The sequence below is a fragment of the Phacochoerus africanus genome, chromosome 2 (assembly GCF_016906955.1).
Source record: "Phacochoerus africanus isolate WHEZ1 chromosome 2, ROS_Pafr_v1, whole genome shotgun sequence".
Taxonomy (NCBI): domain Eukaryota; kingdom Metazoa; phylum Chordata; class Mammalia; order Artiodactyla; family Suidae; genus Phacochoerus; species Phacochoerus africanus.
Window position 1 is genome coordinate 67,619,966 of NC_062545.1, and position 16,501 is coordinate 67,636,466.

At 35.5% G+C, this 16,501-nt stretch overlaps 1 protein-coding gene across 4 annotated transcripts in view; it reads right to left on the reverse strand.

Moving 5' to 3' along the window:
* The window catches only part of ASCC3 (activating signal cointegrator 1 complex subunit 3), a 330,962-nt gene that overhangs the window by 293,830 nt on the left and 20,631 nt on the right, over nucleotides 1-16,501 (reverse strand). For 3 of the 4 annotated variants that reach the window (XM_047761598.1, XM_047761591.1, XM_047761607.1), the window contains exons 2-3: nucleotides 13,695-13,825; nucleotides 10,572-10,722 (exon numbers count right to left, since the gene is read on the reverse strand). In XM_047761598.1, the coding sequence (XP_047617554.1) occupies nucleotides 10,572-10,722; nucleotides 13,695-13,784 (241 nt within the window). In that variant the 5' untranslated portion in view covers nucleotides 13,785-13,825. Of the gene's footprint in view, nucleotides 1-3,328; nucleotides 4,352-10,571; nucleotides 10,723-13,694; nucleotides 13,826-16,501 lie in introns of those variants that run through there. The other variant, XM_047761616.1, reaches the window with a different exon arrangement.

The following is a 16,501-nucleotide window of genomic DNA, read 5'->3' on the forward strand; positions in this document are numbered from 1 at the left end:
TTATGATTTTCATTAAGCTACTCAGCTCTTTTATAATTTCTCTTGTGAAATGGACATAAATGTAACACACTTCTGTCCCTTAACATTCAAAACACAAACTAATTCTGTCCCAAGTTTCCCTCTTTACAAATCCCTTCCTGATTTACCCTAGGAAGTTCCTGACCTTTTTGCACCACATCACTGGGGCAACATACCTCTATCATAACATTTAACCACTCAGTGCACTATTTTATCAATGGCTACTGGTACAACTAGGTTTTAACAGAATTATTCATTGACAGCCATTTTACCAGGCTAGACTTTAGGCACTTTGCAGCACTGCTTCACATCACAACAACTGTTCAAAGAATTACTTTCACCTTATTACAGAGGAGGAAACAGGCTTAGTGATATAAATTAGTAAATGAAAGAACTGAATTTGTACCATATACATTAACTGATAACTTGAAATTATATAGGCTATAAAGATAATAATTTTATTCAAACCTAAAACTGAGGGAGTTCCTGTTGTGGTGCAGTGGAAATGAATCCAACTAGGAACCATGAAGTTTCCAGTTCGATCCTTGGCCTCAATCAATGGGTTAAGGATTTAGCATTGCCATGAGCTGTGGTGTAGGTCACAGATGTGGCTTAGATCTCACCTTGCTGTGGCTCTGGTATAGGCCAGCAGCTGTAGCTCTGATTTGAACCCTTGTTTAGGAACCTCCATATGCTGCGAATGGGACCCTAAAAAGCCAGGAAAAACAAAAAAAAAACAAAAAAACAATCACAACAACAAACTTAAAACTGAAAACAAAACAAAGATGGTACAAAAGATATAGTTACAAATATTCTAAACAAAATATTAGCTTACTAGAGCCATCCGTATATCTAAAAATAAACTAAAAGCAAGTAGAATTTATTCCAGGAATGCAAAGATGATTCAATTATCAGAAAATCTGGCAACATAAATCTACTCTCAAAAAACTAAAGCAGATTCTTCTAGAGAATACACATGTTGGCTAGAAATGGAGCAGACATGATTAAAAAAAAAAGCAACAAAGATGAAGAAAAGACCAAGCCATTAGCAGTCTTAAGCCCTGATATTATAAAGCTGCTAAATTCTAGAGGTAGACTGTCAGATGAATAAATAAATCTACTTGGCCTCTGTAACTTTAGTTTGATATTTATATTTATTTTCTTTCCTAAAGCATGTATTTATGAATGTATAATTATGTAATGAAAATACATCAAGAGGCATGAGAATGATAAATACCAATTTATTTATTATTTTTATGGTATCAGTTACTAAGACTGAACAAGATATATAAGGAGTTCTGATCATATCAATTTTATTTTTTTTTAAAAGAAAAATCCGAGGGAAAGATAGACAAGCGTTAATTAAGCTGAATGGTGATTACACAAGTATTTGTTATATATTTTAAAATTTTAATCAGTCTGAAATATTTCTTGAAAATAACATAAAAAGCCACAATTTTTACTTTATTGAATATAAAAAGATATATATACAAATACAACTCAAAGAGTTATCCCAAACTGAACACACTTATATAATTTGGGTAACTACTTCCAGAAATAGGACATTATCAGCTTCCCAGAAATTTCTCCCATATGCATTCCCAGTCATTACCCACTGACTCAAAAGAAGCCACTATCCTGACTTCTGACACCTGAGGTTAGTAATGCCTAGTTCTTAATTTTATATAAATAGAATCATACTATCTGTTCATTTGTGTTTGCCTTTCAGTGAACATGAAGATTCATTTACAATGTTACACATTAACTATGGTTCACTATTGCTATAAGGTAATCTGTGTATCATAATTTATCTATGCCATTACTTAACAGTGAATTGGGTTGTTTCCATTTTAAAGCTACTAAAAATAATGATGCCTTGAATGCACAGTCTTTTGTGTGCATGAGCAGACACTGATATTGGATAATTACGGACATATCACTGAGTAATATGTACCAAGATCTAAATATCACGTGTCCAATCATATAGGTTATTCAAAGCAGTTACACAAATAAACTCTACTAGCAGTAGATGAAAATTGCTTCACATTCTTGGTATGTCAGTCTTTTTAATTTTAACCATTCTCATGGGCATGTAATGTCATATCCCTGATTAGTTACCAGACTGGGCATCTATCTTTTCATGTTTATTAGCTATTCAATTATCTTCTCTGAAGTGTTGTTCAAGGTTCTTGCCCATTTTTATATAGGACTATCTGTCCTTTTTTTTATTGCTTTATAGGAGTTCTTATTTAATGTAGATACAAGTCTCTTTTTGGTTTTATGTTGAAGCTATATCCTTCCACTCCATGACCTGCTTTTTAACTCTGAAAGAATAAAAAGCATTAATTTGAATGCAGTCTAATTTACCAATAATTCCCTTTATGAATGCTGTTTTTTGGTCCATATTCCAAGATCATGAAGATATTCTTCTACATTATCTTTTAAAAGATTTACTGTTTTGAGCTTCATATTTCATTTCTGTTTAGGCATTTTTTTCACATGTACACCCAGGTAAGTTAGCACCATGTACTGAAAAATCAGCCGTGTCTCACAACTTGAAGGTCTTCATGATAAATCAAGTATCCTAATATCCATAGGTCAGTTTCTAGAAATCTTCACTCTGGTCTATTTTGTCTATCCTTGGATCAATAATTCACTACCCAGACTACTTATCTTTATAAGTCAACATCCAGAGAGTAAGTTTTCCCTCTTTGTTCTGCGAGGTTGACATGGTCACTCTTTACCTTTGAATTTCCATGTAATTTTCAAATTACCTTGTCAATTTCCACATACAAACAAACATTCCAAAACACAAACATGCTGAGATCTTGAGAGGGATGACAATGAGTATGTAAATCAATTGGGGTAAAAGTGAGTGTTTCAATCCCTGTATTTATTTAGGTCTTCTTTAATTTCTCTCAATACTTTAGTTTTCCATGAGGAAATCCTCCTCTTGTTAAGTTTACTTCTAGGTATATGACGATTTTTAATACTTTTGTATACGGCATTTTTTAAAATTTGCTGCTGGTTGGGGTTCTCGTCATGGCGCAGTGGTTAACGAATCTGACTGGGAACCATGAGGTTGCAGGTTTGATCCCTGGCCTTGCTCAGTGGGTTAAGGATCCAGCATTGCTGTGAGCTGTGGTGTAGGCTGCAGAAGCAGCTCGGATCCTGTGTTGCTGTGGCTCTGGCATAGGCCGGTGGCTACAGCTCTGATTAAGCCCCTAGTAGCCTGGGAACCTCCATACGCTGCGGGAGTGGCCCTAGAAAAGGCAAAAAGACAAAAAAAAAAGAAAAAAAATTTGCTGCTGGTAAGTAGAAATAAAACTGATTTTCATACTGACCTTGCTAAATTGATTTTCTAATGATACGGTTATGTGACTCACTGAAGTTTCAGTCTTTATATTCTTTCTTTTTTGTGCCTTATTACATTAGCAAGGACCTTTAATACAGTGAGAAACTTAAGTGATGACAGGCATTCTTCTCTAATTCCCTATCTCAAAAGAGAATCTTTTTCAACATTAAATACAATGCTGCATCATTAAATATAATGTTTGATGTAGGGTTTTTTTTAATAGGTACTTTATCAAATTAAGGAAGTTCTATTCCTAACTAGTTCAGAATTTTTTTAATCACAATTAGATTTTAGATATTCATAAAATCCTTTTTCTTCATCTACTAAAAAAATCATGATTTTTAAACTTTTATTGCTTTACATGAATCACACTATTTTTCCCATTTAATAATCCAATAGTTAACATTTTTTTCACTCACATGCACTTATATCCCCTCTCTTTCACATAGCTCACGTGTACTTTTTTTGCGGATCCACCTAACAGTATATTACAGTTTTCATGACACTTCATTATCAACACTGAGATTTAGGATATTCTTTTACACAGCCAAAACACCATTATCTCACCTAAGACCTTACTTACATTACCCAATGATACCCAACACATATTCAAATTTCTACAATGGCCCCCAAAATATCTCTATGATTTTTTTTCTGATTCAGGATTTAATCAACTACAATACATTACATTTGATTATTTTATGTCTGTGACCTCCTTTAATCAACAATACTCTCCTTTTAAATTGCATTAAATGACATTACCCAATAAAGCCAAAAAGGCATATAGATTTCTTTGTGTAAAGATTTTTAATCATAGATTCAATTTCTATAATACTCAAATATTCAGATTTTCTATTTCCTCTTTTGTCCATTTTAGTCATTTTTGTTATCTTGGTCCTTTGAATCTATCAGAAACTCTGGGCATCATCTTATCTTCCTCTTCTCCATCTGGCTTCCTCCTCCATAATGGACAGTCACCTTTAGAAAAAAGTGGTCCAAACCAGGATCATGTTTTCAGAGTTTATTTCTGCTTCCAGATCTTGAACCCATAATTTTTCACTGCTTTGGTAGTACTCTTATGCAGTCAAACAAACTTTATATTTTATAGTTTTTCTAGTTATTCTCAGCAGAGAGTTGTTCCAAATTTTGGGAAATAGAATTCAATTTCTTTGGAATCTACAATTTTTAAGACAGCTGTTTTCCACAAATACTTCTGAAAACCTCCTGCCATATCCAGATATGGCCTTTATTATTATAAATGCCTACTCTCACTTCCATAAACAGAATTGCCAGATCCTGCTAATATCTTCTTATACCTCCTTTTTCTAGTCACTGCTTTATAAACTGCTTTCCACACTCAGTTTTGATTCCTCTTTTTTTTTTTTCCTGTCTTTTTAGGGCCGCATGCACAGCACATGGAGGTTCCCAATCTAGGGGTCAAATCGGAGCTACAGCTTCTGGCCTACACCACAGCTACAGCAACGCTGGATCCTTAACCCACTACGTGAGGCCAGGGATCAAACCTGCGACCTCATGGATACCAGTCAGATTCATTTCAACTGAGCCACAACGGGAACTCCTGATTCCTCATTTTTTACAGTAAAATCTTATTTTGTTGATAACTCAAAAACATAATGGATACCCAAATTCCCTAAACCACACTTTGTAAGTTACTCCTGTTCAACCTACCCTTTGGTTCATACTTTTCTCAAAAACAGCAAAAACATCAAAACCCAAATAAAGCAGGGGTCAGAAATTAGAGAAGGCAAAACAAACAGGTCTGTGTATAGCAAAATAATTTGAACACTGAAAGAAAACAAAACAAAACAAAAACTAGTTCATTAGTACAGTTCAGGCTGAGTCCTGATCTGTATTCACGATTCAAAGTAAAGTCATTAGATCATTCTGTTTGGCCCTAGGATAGAGATATAATTACCAAGCTTATTAGGGAACTGTCCGGTCTTTTACTGACTTATCCACCAGTCTTGACCCCCATCCTAGTTTCTACCTACTCTGAAAAATCTTAGTCTCCTGAAATGATCATTTAAAACTCTAAGTAACAGATACATGCCTAATACATGATGCATTTTATTGTCATTCTCAATGCTGACCTCTTTATTTTCAAAAATGTTTTTATTTAGAGCACAAAAGGTATTGACAAAGTTTCATTACCAACAGAAATATATTATCCTGTAGTTAATATTACTATGCTTATCCTTCAAAGTCCATGGAGGGGATCATTATATCTACAATGAGTACTTAAAAAAACTAAGATTAAGGGCCAAGAATACTATTTTTAAATAATTTATAGTATTTTCTCCCTCAAGCTAAGTTTTAGTATTAAAATAATCTTAAGGAGAGAATAAAATTGTAAAAAATTATGGGAATATATTAAGTGTAAATCTGAGAACAAAAAGTGCTTTAAAATTACAAAAGTTTTTAAAAACTTATAAAACCTTTTTATAACTGCCACTTATAAAACATTGCCAACATTGGAGGTAGTAGAGACCATAGTTGACTTTTAGTTGGATTCCTAGAACTTCATTAATTTATCGAGCATCTAACTGTATCCTTTCCACCATACTGGGTACTAGAGTACAAAGACACTGTGATTTCTGGAATCCCTGTATCATCAAAGCATTCATAGTCCATCAAGGAAGGGAAAGAGGTAAATAATTATCAACCAGTGAGAAAGTATTATAAAAATGTTTGAACTAGATGACTTTTTTTTTTTTCTGTTAGGGCTGCACACGTGGCACATGGAGGTTCCTAGGCTAGGGGTCAAATCGGCGTTGTAGCCACTGGCCTACATCACAGCCAAAGCAACGCCAGGTCCAAGCCACATCTGTGACCTACACCACAGCTCATGGCAACGCTGGATCCTTAACCCACTGAGTGAAGCCAGGGATCAAACCTGTATCCTCATGGATGCTAGTCAGATTCATTTCCACTGAGCCAGGACGGGAACTCCTAGATGACTTTCTAGTAAATCACTGTCTACTAACATTAGGAAGGAGTAACAGAGGACATGAATGAAGCCTAAGCCATTTCTTCAGAGATGAGAAGCATTTACTAGATGGACATAATGGGGAAAGTTATTCTAATACATAAATGACAGAGAGAAAAAACAGTGAGTGCTGCTCAGGCAAGTAAGATAGTAAACATTAGGAATCATAAGGTGAAAAAAGGTTACACGTGATGGAATCATAAGGTGAAAAAGTAAATTATTTCACTTCATTAAAGGTGTTTTCCTTCTCCCATTATAAGAAATTTGTCATGAAGAGTAAAGCACAGATCAAAAGGAACTTTGCTTTTCACAAAGATCAGTCTAGTGACAGTGAAGAAGTTGAAATAAGAGAGGAAGACTGAGGCAACAGGTTACTGTAGTAGCTCAGACATGATACGTAAAAGTCTAAACTAGGGCAATGGCAAATATGAGGGGGAGACAATTTAAGAACAGCTGAGGGGAAGAAGAGATAAACTGGGAGCCTGAGATTAACCTATACACACTACTACATATAAAATAGATAACCAACAAGAACCTATTATACAACACAGGCAACTCTATTCAATATTCTATAATAATCTATGTGGGGAAAGAACCTGAAAAAGAAGAGATATACGTGTACATATAACTGAAATCACTTTGCTATACACCTGAAACTAACACAACACTGTAAATCAACTATTCTCCAATATAAAATAAAAATTAAATTAGAAAAAATAGCTGAAAAGTGGGCTTGACAGAACAGAACCTTTGACTAAAAGGAAAGAATCTAGGATTTCCATCATGTCTCCATTTCAGAATTTGGATCTAGGCCTATCTGTGCTACAAGTCAACCAAGAGATTCACTCAAACTTCATGTACCCTGTTTCTTCACATACAGAATGAAGGGATTGGACGAGATGTTTCCTGACACCCCCTCCAGCTTAAAATAACTATTCCTCAGACTGGTCAATATACATGACCTTAAACAAGTGCCTTATACTAAAATACTCAATTGAAATATTAAGTCCTTCTTCTTTTTTCTCTTGTTCCACCTTCTTGACACAATTACACCAACATTACCTGTGTAAAAGAGGTAATGAGAAATCACAAAGACATTTTTCCGTAAGACTAATCTTTCCAATGCTGCTAGTTTTAATTTCATTTCCAATATCAGCAGTATTTTCATTCAGAGAGTGGATGACTACTAGTGAATTATTAGTTTACAAAAGTTAATAGTTATTCAACTTAAACGTGCCATTTAAAAGTAGATAACACAAAGCACTTCCCTAAATTCAACCCTAAGATTTTATCTGTCATGAAAATATTCTCTTGAGACATTACATCCCAAAATAATCAGTTCTTAGACATGTGGTTGCCAAGTGGGAGGAAGGAGGGAGTGGGAATTTGGGGTTGATAGATACAAACTATTACATTTAGAATGGATAAGCAATTAAGGTCCAACTACATAGCACAGGGAACTATATCCAATCCCTTGGGACAGAACATGATGGGAGACAGTATGAGAAAAAGAATGAATATATATGTATGACTGAGACACTATGCTGTAGAGCAGAAACTGGCACAACACTGTAAATCAATTATACTTTAAAAAATAAATTTAGGAGTTCCCATCGTGGTGCAGTGGTTAACGAATCTGACTAGGAACCATGAGGTTGCGGGTTCGGTCCCTGCCCTTGCTCAGTGGGTTAACGATCCGGCCTTGCCGTGAGCTGTGGTGTAGGTTGCAGACGCGGCTCGGATCCCGCGTTGCTGTGGCTCTGGAGTAGGCCGGTGGCTACAGCTCCGATTCAACCCCTAGCCTGGGAACCTCCATATGCCGCGGGAGCGGCCCAAGAAATAGCAACAACAACAACAACAACAACAACAACAACAACAAAAAGAACACAAAGTTATGGTTACCAAAGGGGAAAGACAGGGGGAGGGAGTAATTAGAAGTTTGGGATTAGTATATACACAGTACTACATACAAAATAGATAATCAACAAGGACCTTCTATATAACTACTCAACAGAGAACTCTACTCAATACTCTGTAATAACCTCAATGTGAAAAGAATCTGAAAAAGAATGGATATACGTATGTATAACTGGATCAATATGCTGTATATCTAGAGCAAATACAATGCTAAACCGGCTATACTCCAATATAAAATAAAAAATTTTTAATTAAAAAAATAAAAATAATCAGTTCCTTCAACACATTAGTCAATAGATTAGTCCCTGAACATGAATCAGATGTTTTGCTAAGAGGCAAAACTCCTGGGATTACATTTAATAATTAGCTATTTAAAACTGTAATTTTTTACTCATCAGAGATATCTGGGAAAGTAATGTAAAGAATAACTTATTTCTTAAAAATCTTACTTTCCACATCATTTAATTAAGAAATAACTTATTCACAGTACTGAATAAGCTCAATATTTTATACTGTTTTTGCTAAGTGTTCTGAGTTATTTTTATAATGGAATTAAAGAAGAGGAAGGACATAGTTTTTGAAAAGTACTTGAGTCAGATACCCCCTCCTCTTGTCTAACAATTCTAACACCTCAGAAATGGAGATAGTGAAGTCCAGTAGGATTAAGATCTTACTTAAAGTAATCTAGGTAGATGAGAGACTTTTCATTTTTGCTATTTTCTAATGAACATGAACTTCCTTGATATTCTTAAGATATAAAGTATGATTCTATAGCAAATGCTATCACAAACTGCATCAAAGTGTGCTCTATACTCCCTAGGCTCGAAAAACTCAATTCTTACTTAAGCCCCTAAACTTCAAAAGATCATCTAACTACAAAATGTGGCAAAAAATAAAATTAAGAGAACATTAAATTCAACATTATACTGTATTACAAACCAGTGATAATTAAATGATACATCTAAGTCAAAATATCCAAATAATAAATTCTAATATTTGATGATCATAAATAAAAAGTCTTCAAGTGTATGAGATATAATACGAACACCTTCCAAAGCTGGTGAAAGGAAGAAAATTGCCAATCAGCATATGGTGAGGTAAGGATCTAAATCTTCCTTCTACCAAGAAATCACCTAAGACTTTTTCATTTATTTATCAAGTGAATTTTTATTAAGACTCTAAAATATGCCAAGCACTACTTCAAGCACTGGGGATGGAATGCGTTGAGCAAGAAAAAATAAGATCCTCTTCTCATGAAACTTACATCCCAGTAGCAAAACACAGGCAATAATCAAACAAGCAAAATATTAGATAATAAATGTTATGGAGAAAATGTTAACTAAGGGTCACAAGATAAAGAATGACTGGTTAACAACGTGAGACTGGATGGTCAGTGAAGGTCTCAGTAAGGAAATAATTTTAGGTTAAACTCAGAACAAGAAAGGATCTACCCACTCTAAGATTAGGACAGAAGAACATTCTTAGCACAGGGAAGAGAATGAATAAAGACCTCCAAATAGGCACTGATCTGGTGGGTTTAAGGAGGAAAGAAAAGGCCATGTGGCGGAAGCACCATTAGCACAAGCAAGGATGACTTGAGGATAGAAAGGTGATGGCGAAATCACATAGGATGAGAGTTATCTTTCTGAACTTCTGGAAAGTACAAACCTGAATTTGAAATCTAGACCAACAGAAGCACTAACTATGCTTTTAAGTTAAAAAAGTCTGGAATGAAACAATGAATTTCAATGAACAAACGCAGATGTTTTATTAAAGAGTCATTTATTTTGCTCTGTTCTCTTTCCAACCTTGGGGAAGTAACCTGTGTGAAGCATAGGTATTAAAACTTCTAATTATAATGTCTTTCAAATATAATCAATTGGTGAGAATGTTAATGTGTGACAGGAACTGAAGAAAAGTTGAGTTTTAGTACTGGCCTTCACTGTGTGCTAGGCAGGAATCCATAGGAGACTGAGCTACATAGTGTTTAAGGTTCCTTCCAATTACATTAAGTTTTAATTTACCTTATCCTTATTGCCATAAATACAGTGATTTAAAACTCTAAATTCCTATAAATCCCTCAGGTTTGAAAGTATTATAATTACTGGTTTACTTCTGTCTCCCTGAATCATAAGCTCCTTCTATAGAAAAGACTGTCTCATAATTATGAATACGTTCCTGGAAAATTTAACCTTTCGTTATACAGTAAATAGCTTAAAAGGAATCTACTTTTTAATTTAGTGGTTTAAAAAAAATAGCAAAACATAACTATACCTATTTGTTTTGCAGCCTGCAATATGTCTTTTAAGTCTTCATTTACACTTTGCATTTCACTCTTCTCCAGTTTTTCATTCAAAAATTTTACTATTTTCTTCCATGTCAGGTCCAAACCTACAATTTGTTCATGAAGTTGAGACCGCTTCATCTGAAACAGACAGCATAATACAGACATACTGGTTAAAAGTTTTCTCAGATCTATCGTTCATTATATATATTTTGCATTATATTATACAACTTGGCACCACACACAAGAATTTAAAATTGTATCTACTCACATCCAAATTTATAGCTCCCAAGAGGATTTTTATTTAAATACAATTTTAAAAAATCCCTTTTGTTTAAAAATTTAATAAGAACTTCTTTTGTATTGTTTAATCATAATGAATATTCATTATGAAATAATTTTAATACAGCAAACTAAAATGCAAGAAGTCCAACATCCAGATAACAATTGGTAACATCTCATGTACCTCTTTTCCATTCTCCTACTCATTTTTAACATAACTTAGACCATACTGTATAAAAAGTTTTATATTGGAATTCCTGTCGTGGTGCAGTGGTTAACTAATCCGACTAGGAACCATGAGGTAGTGGGTTCGATCCCTGGCCTTGCTCAGTGGGTTAAGGATCCGGTGTTGCCGAGAGCTGCGGTGTAGGTTGCAGACGCGGCTGGGATCCTGCATTGCTGTGGCTCTGGCGTCGGCCGGTGGCTACGGCTCCAATTAGACCCCGAGCCTGGGAATCTCCATATGCCTCGGAAGCAGCCCTGGAAAAGGCAAAAAAGACAAAAAAAAAAAAAGTTTTATATCATGCTTTTAATGAAAGGCATTTAAAGAAAATAAAATTCCTATGATGAGTACAACATATTCAAATCAGCACTGCTTTCCTAAGTCTGATCCTAAAACACTTTAGGCATCCAACAGATTCTTATCTATACACTTTCTTGAGACTACAAATCTTTCCATTCTCAAGAAGTGACACAGAGGAGTTCCCACTGTGGCACAGTGGGTTAATGATCTGGTTTGTCTCTGTGGAGGCACCAGTTCAATCCTTGGGCTGATGTAGTGTGTTAAGGATCCAGTGTCGCTACAGCTGTGACCCAGGACACAGCTCCAGCTAGGATTTTATCCCTGGCCTGGGAACTTCCATATGCCACAGGTACAGCCAAAAAAGGGAAAAAAAAAGAAAAGAAAAAAAAAAAACTGACACAGAAAGCAATAAAAAGTTTACTTCATATCAATGGACTTGGGCCATGGATTAAACTTCATGATGTCCTTTGATCAAAGGAAAAGTTGTGGGTCAGAAAGAAAACTGTAACTTTCCTCTTTGTTGTACTGATAACATTCCTATTACTTTTATAATTCTCTATTTTTTCCTTGCCTCAGTTTTCTAAATTCAAACAGAGCTAATTAATCTAGATCCAGGAAGAAGAAAATAGGCAAATGTAGAGATGAATTAAGATTGGCCTCTAGGGTGAATTAAGTTGTTATGATAGGTCACAGGTAGGTACACAAAGGTTCATGCTACTTTTCTCTCTCTTGAATATGTTGGAAATTCCCAGGAAAAAAAATTAAAATAAGGCTCATTATATCTGCCACTTTCTTTCCTCAAAGAGAAAAAGAACTATTTAAAAGCCTACAAGGGGAGTTTCTGTTGTGGCTCAGCGGAAACGAATCTGACTAGCATCCATGAGGATGCAGGTTTGATCTCTGGCCTCACTCAGTGTGTTAAGGATCCGGTGTTGCCGTGAGCTGTGGTGTAGGTTGCAGTCATGGCTCAGATCCCGAGTTGTTGTGGCTATGGTATAAGCCAGCGGCTATAGCTATGATTCGACCCCTAGCCTGGGAACCTCCATGTGCCCCATACGTGGCCCTAAAAAAAAAAAAAGCCTACAAGAATCAAATAAAATGACACAGGACAAGCATGTAGTCCTTATATACTTTCAAATTTTAAAATCTTCTGTTGTATCTCTAACATAAAATAACTTGTAAAGGGTGTTAGGTGAAGAAAGGAAATAAGATAGCATATATTAATTGGTTGTATATAATATATCCTTATTTTAACTGCTGTGAAAATGTAAAATAGTTCCAATCATAAAGAAGGTTAATTTGTTTTGTGTGTAGCAAAATTCTATATCATCATTAGAGGAAAAAAATCTACCTCAAGACTGTTACACATCTTTTCTTCCTAGTATCAATCTTTAAGTAAAACCACTAATGATAAAACTCTGTAAGGGCTTTAAGTAATAAAATTCCAACCCGCTAGGAAACAGTATTAATGTTCTACAGTAGAGTCAAATGAGGAATCAGCAAAGTGACTACTGTTTTTTAAAAAACAGCTCTCTTGCAGGAGTTCCCATCATGGCACAGTGGTTAATGAATCCAACTAGGAACCATGAGGTTGAGGGTTCGATCCCTGGCCTTGCTCAGTGGGTTAAGGATCCGGCATTGCTGGATTTGACCCCTAGCCTGGGAACCTCCATATGCCACGGGAGTGGCCCAAGAAATGGCAAAAAGACAAAAAAAAAAACAACAAAAAAAAAACAGCATAGGGCCGGTTTCTTCATCTATTCTATTATAAGACTCATTCTTTCATATGTAAGGTTCATGAACCTTTAGGCCTATAACATTCACAATCAATGATAAGGACAAAACAGAAGTCAATTACAAGACCAGCCACTGAGTTTAAGAGATTAATATTCATATTTGTCATGGTACAGTACATATACTGTTTCTGACTGTTTGATTAGAATTTTACCAGACCTAAAAACTTATTCAGTTGATCCAGACTAAATTATTGGATCAAATTACAAAATTAACTGAGGTAGGAACCTTTCGAACAGAAAAAGTAACAAGGATTCAATATCATAGTTCTGCTTCTTCTCTTTGACAGCTTAGTCTTAAGTGCTTAAGATAAGTACTGCCATAGCAAATATCAATACACCCATTCTCCTTCTTGGTTGTAACACCAAACAAGATAAAACTTAACATTTTTAAAAATACATGCAGAACTGAGAAAAAGGATGTCAAATATTTGCCCATATTTCATGTTTATAATGGCTGTCATCTAAAAAATTTACCTGTAAGTCAGCCACTTCTTCATTATAAAAAAATTTACCTGTAAGTCAGCCACTTCTTCATTATAATTATCTTGCTTGGTGACATTTGAAAAGGAGCGCAAGGCTCCTGTGAGACGTGGCAAAGCCATCTATTATTCAATCAGTGATCCATACAAGGAGAAACCTGAAACTAAAACAAAACAAGATGATATTTATCTGAAGGTAGGAGGTGGGAGATGTAATCAAACTCAACAGATTGGCCTGCACAAGAAAAAAAGAAACCAGTTAGTTAAAAAGCAATTGCTACCAATGTTGAAAAATTCTCTTGACGCATTTTCTACCCAAGTAGTTTAGCTATAATATACTTGCTATAGGTGAAAAAAAAGAGAGAGAGGAGTTCCCGTCGTGGTGCAGTGGTTAACGAATCCGACTAGGAACCATGAGGTTGCGGGTTCGGTCCCTGCCCTTGCTTAGTGGGTTAATGATGCGGCGTTGCCGTGAGCTGTGGTGTAGGTTGCAGACGTGGCTCGGATCCAGCGTTGCTGTGGCTCTGGCGTAGGCTGGTGGCTGCAGCTCCGATTAGACCCCTAGCCTGGGAACCTCCATATGCCGCAGGAGCGGCCCAAGAAATAGCAAAAAGACAAAAAGACGAAAAAAAAAAAGAGAGAGAGAGAGACAAAAAACAAAACAAAACAAAACAAAAAAAACCATGCGTTTGGAGCTCCTCTGTGCTTCATTAGGTTAAAGATCCAACGTTGTCACTGCAGCAGTGTGGATCATAGCTGTGGCAAGGGTTTGATCCCTTGCCTAGGAACTTCCACACAACGTGACCAAAAAAAAAACCAACCACTTGTATGTGGGTACTACTATTAATATTGCTTCCAAATGAATACTAAAGATTCCCAAATATAGGCCTCAAATATTATGTTACTACAGCCAATAATATTGAGAGAGATGAAAGCACTTGCCCATCTTTTTCTGCAATTTTATTTTATGCCCATTAATTTCATCTCACATTAACCCTTCGCTTTCAGTCTCACCGGCTTTTTCCCTTCTTAAAATATCAAGTATATCTCTACCTTCACGCAGTTGCATTACTTGGAATGCTCCTCTGAGGATCATATAAATGACTCCTAAACACAGAGATCTTGGCTTAAAAGATATCTCCTGAGATGGGACATTTCTTAACCACTCAATCCAAGACAGGGCAGCTACCCAGTTACTGTCTATCAAAGTACAAAATTGCAATCCTCTTTACAGGCACTAATTAAATTTTGACATTATCTTATTTATATATTATCTCTAATATATTTATATATTCTCCCCTATGAAATAGCCTCAAAATAAATTAAGCTTCCAGAATAATGTAAAAAGTTCAATAATTGATCAATTATCAACAGCCTGAATCAACAAAAAATTCAAAAGAAATAGGAACTTGAGCACTGAAATTAGTAAATTATTAGTTAACCTAATATATAGATACATGTGCATATATATGGGTACACACACACACCTGCATATAATGATTAGAAAACATTTTTGCAAGTATATTTGTGACAACTTTAAATGGTTTATGCATACTAGGGCATAAAGTAAATCTCAACAAATGTCAAAAAGTAAGTATCATATAGATCAAGGACCAAAAACTTTGCAGAAGAAGACAGTAAATATTTTAGGTTTGGCAGGTCACAGAGTCTCTGTTACATATTTGCTTTCTTTTCCTTTTTAACAACAACGACTACAAAACCAACACTTTTAAAGGTGTAGAAATCATTCTTGGGCTCAGGATGACCAAATTAGTTTGCTGTAAAACAATAAAAATAAATAAAAGTAATTTCCTTAAAAAAAAAAAAAAGTAAAATGATCCCATTTGCAAAAAACTCCCAGCTAGCTGACTTTAAATTTCAACTACACATTGGGAATGAATTTAAGAAAGCATTTCTGGGAGTCACATCTAGATCTTTCTAACACTAGATAACATACTTTCTGGAGCCTTTGGAAGAAGAAATAAAAGCAGGAGTCAGTGGACAGCCCAGAGATTCTCAAACTATAGTATGCATCAAAGTCATCCGGAGGGCTTCTCAAACTGCTGAGCCGCACCATCCTACTCTTTACCACCAATTTTCTGAGTCATTAGATCAGATGGCACTGAGATGGGGCACAAGAATTTTATATTTTCAACAAGTTCTCCAGTGATGTACAGGCCAAGACGAGACTCAAAACCGCTGGGTGGTATCTTTTATTCTGAAGTCACCATTCAATTTTGCCTGAAATAAATAGTAATCAAAGAGTTTCCATCTATATTAAGAATTTAGTGACTTGAGTTAGGTGCACCATCTGCTTTGCAGTAGTCTTTCTCAATGAGGATCTAAGAAAATTAAGTCTTATTGAAAGTGAATTAAGTGACTTTTTTCTCAATTCCCCCATGGGTGGAACACAGTTAATACCATCCATTAAGGAGTTTCCACCATAGCACAGTGGGTTAAGAACCTGACTGCAGCAGCTCGGGTTGCTGTGGAGGCATGGGTTCAATCTCCAGCCCAGCACAGTGGGTTAAAGGATCCAGCATTGCTGCAGCTGTGGTGTAGACCACAGCTGAGGCTCAGATTCAATTCCTGGTCCAGGAACTTTAACACTGGTGCAGTCATATCCACACACCTACAGTCAACTAATCTATGACAAAGGAGGCAAGAATACATGGTGGAGAAAAGATAGTCCCTTCAATAAGTGGTGCTGGGAAAACTGGACAGCCACATGGAAAAAAAATGAAATTAGAACACTTCCTAACACCCCACACAAAAAAAAAAATCAAAATGGATTAAAGACCTAAATATATGACTGAATACTATAAAATTCTTAGAGAAAA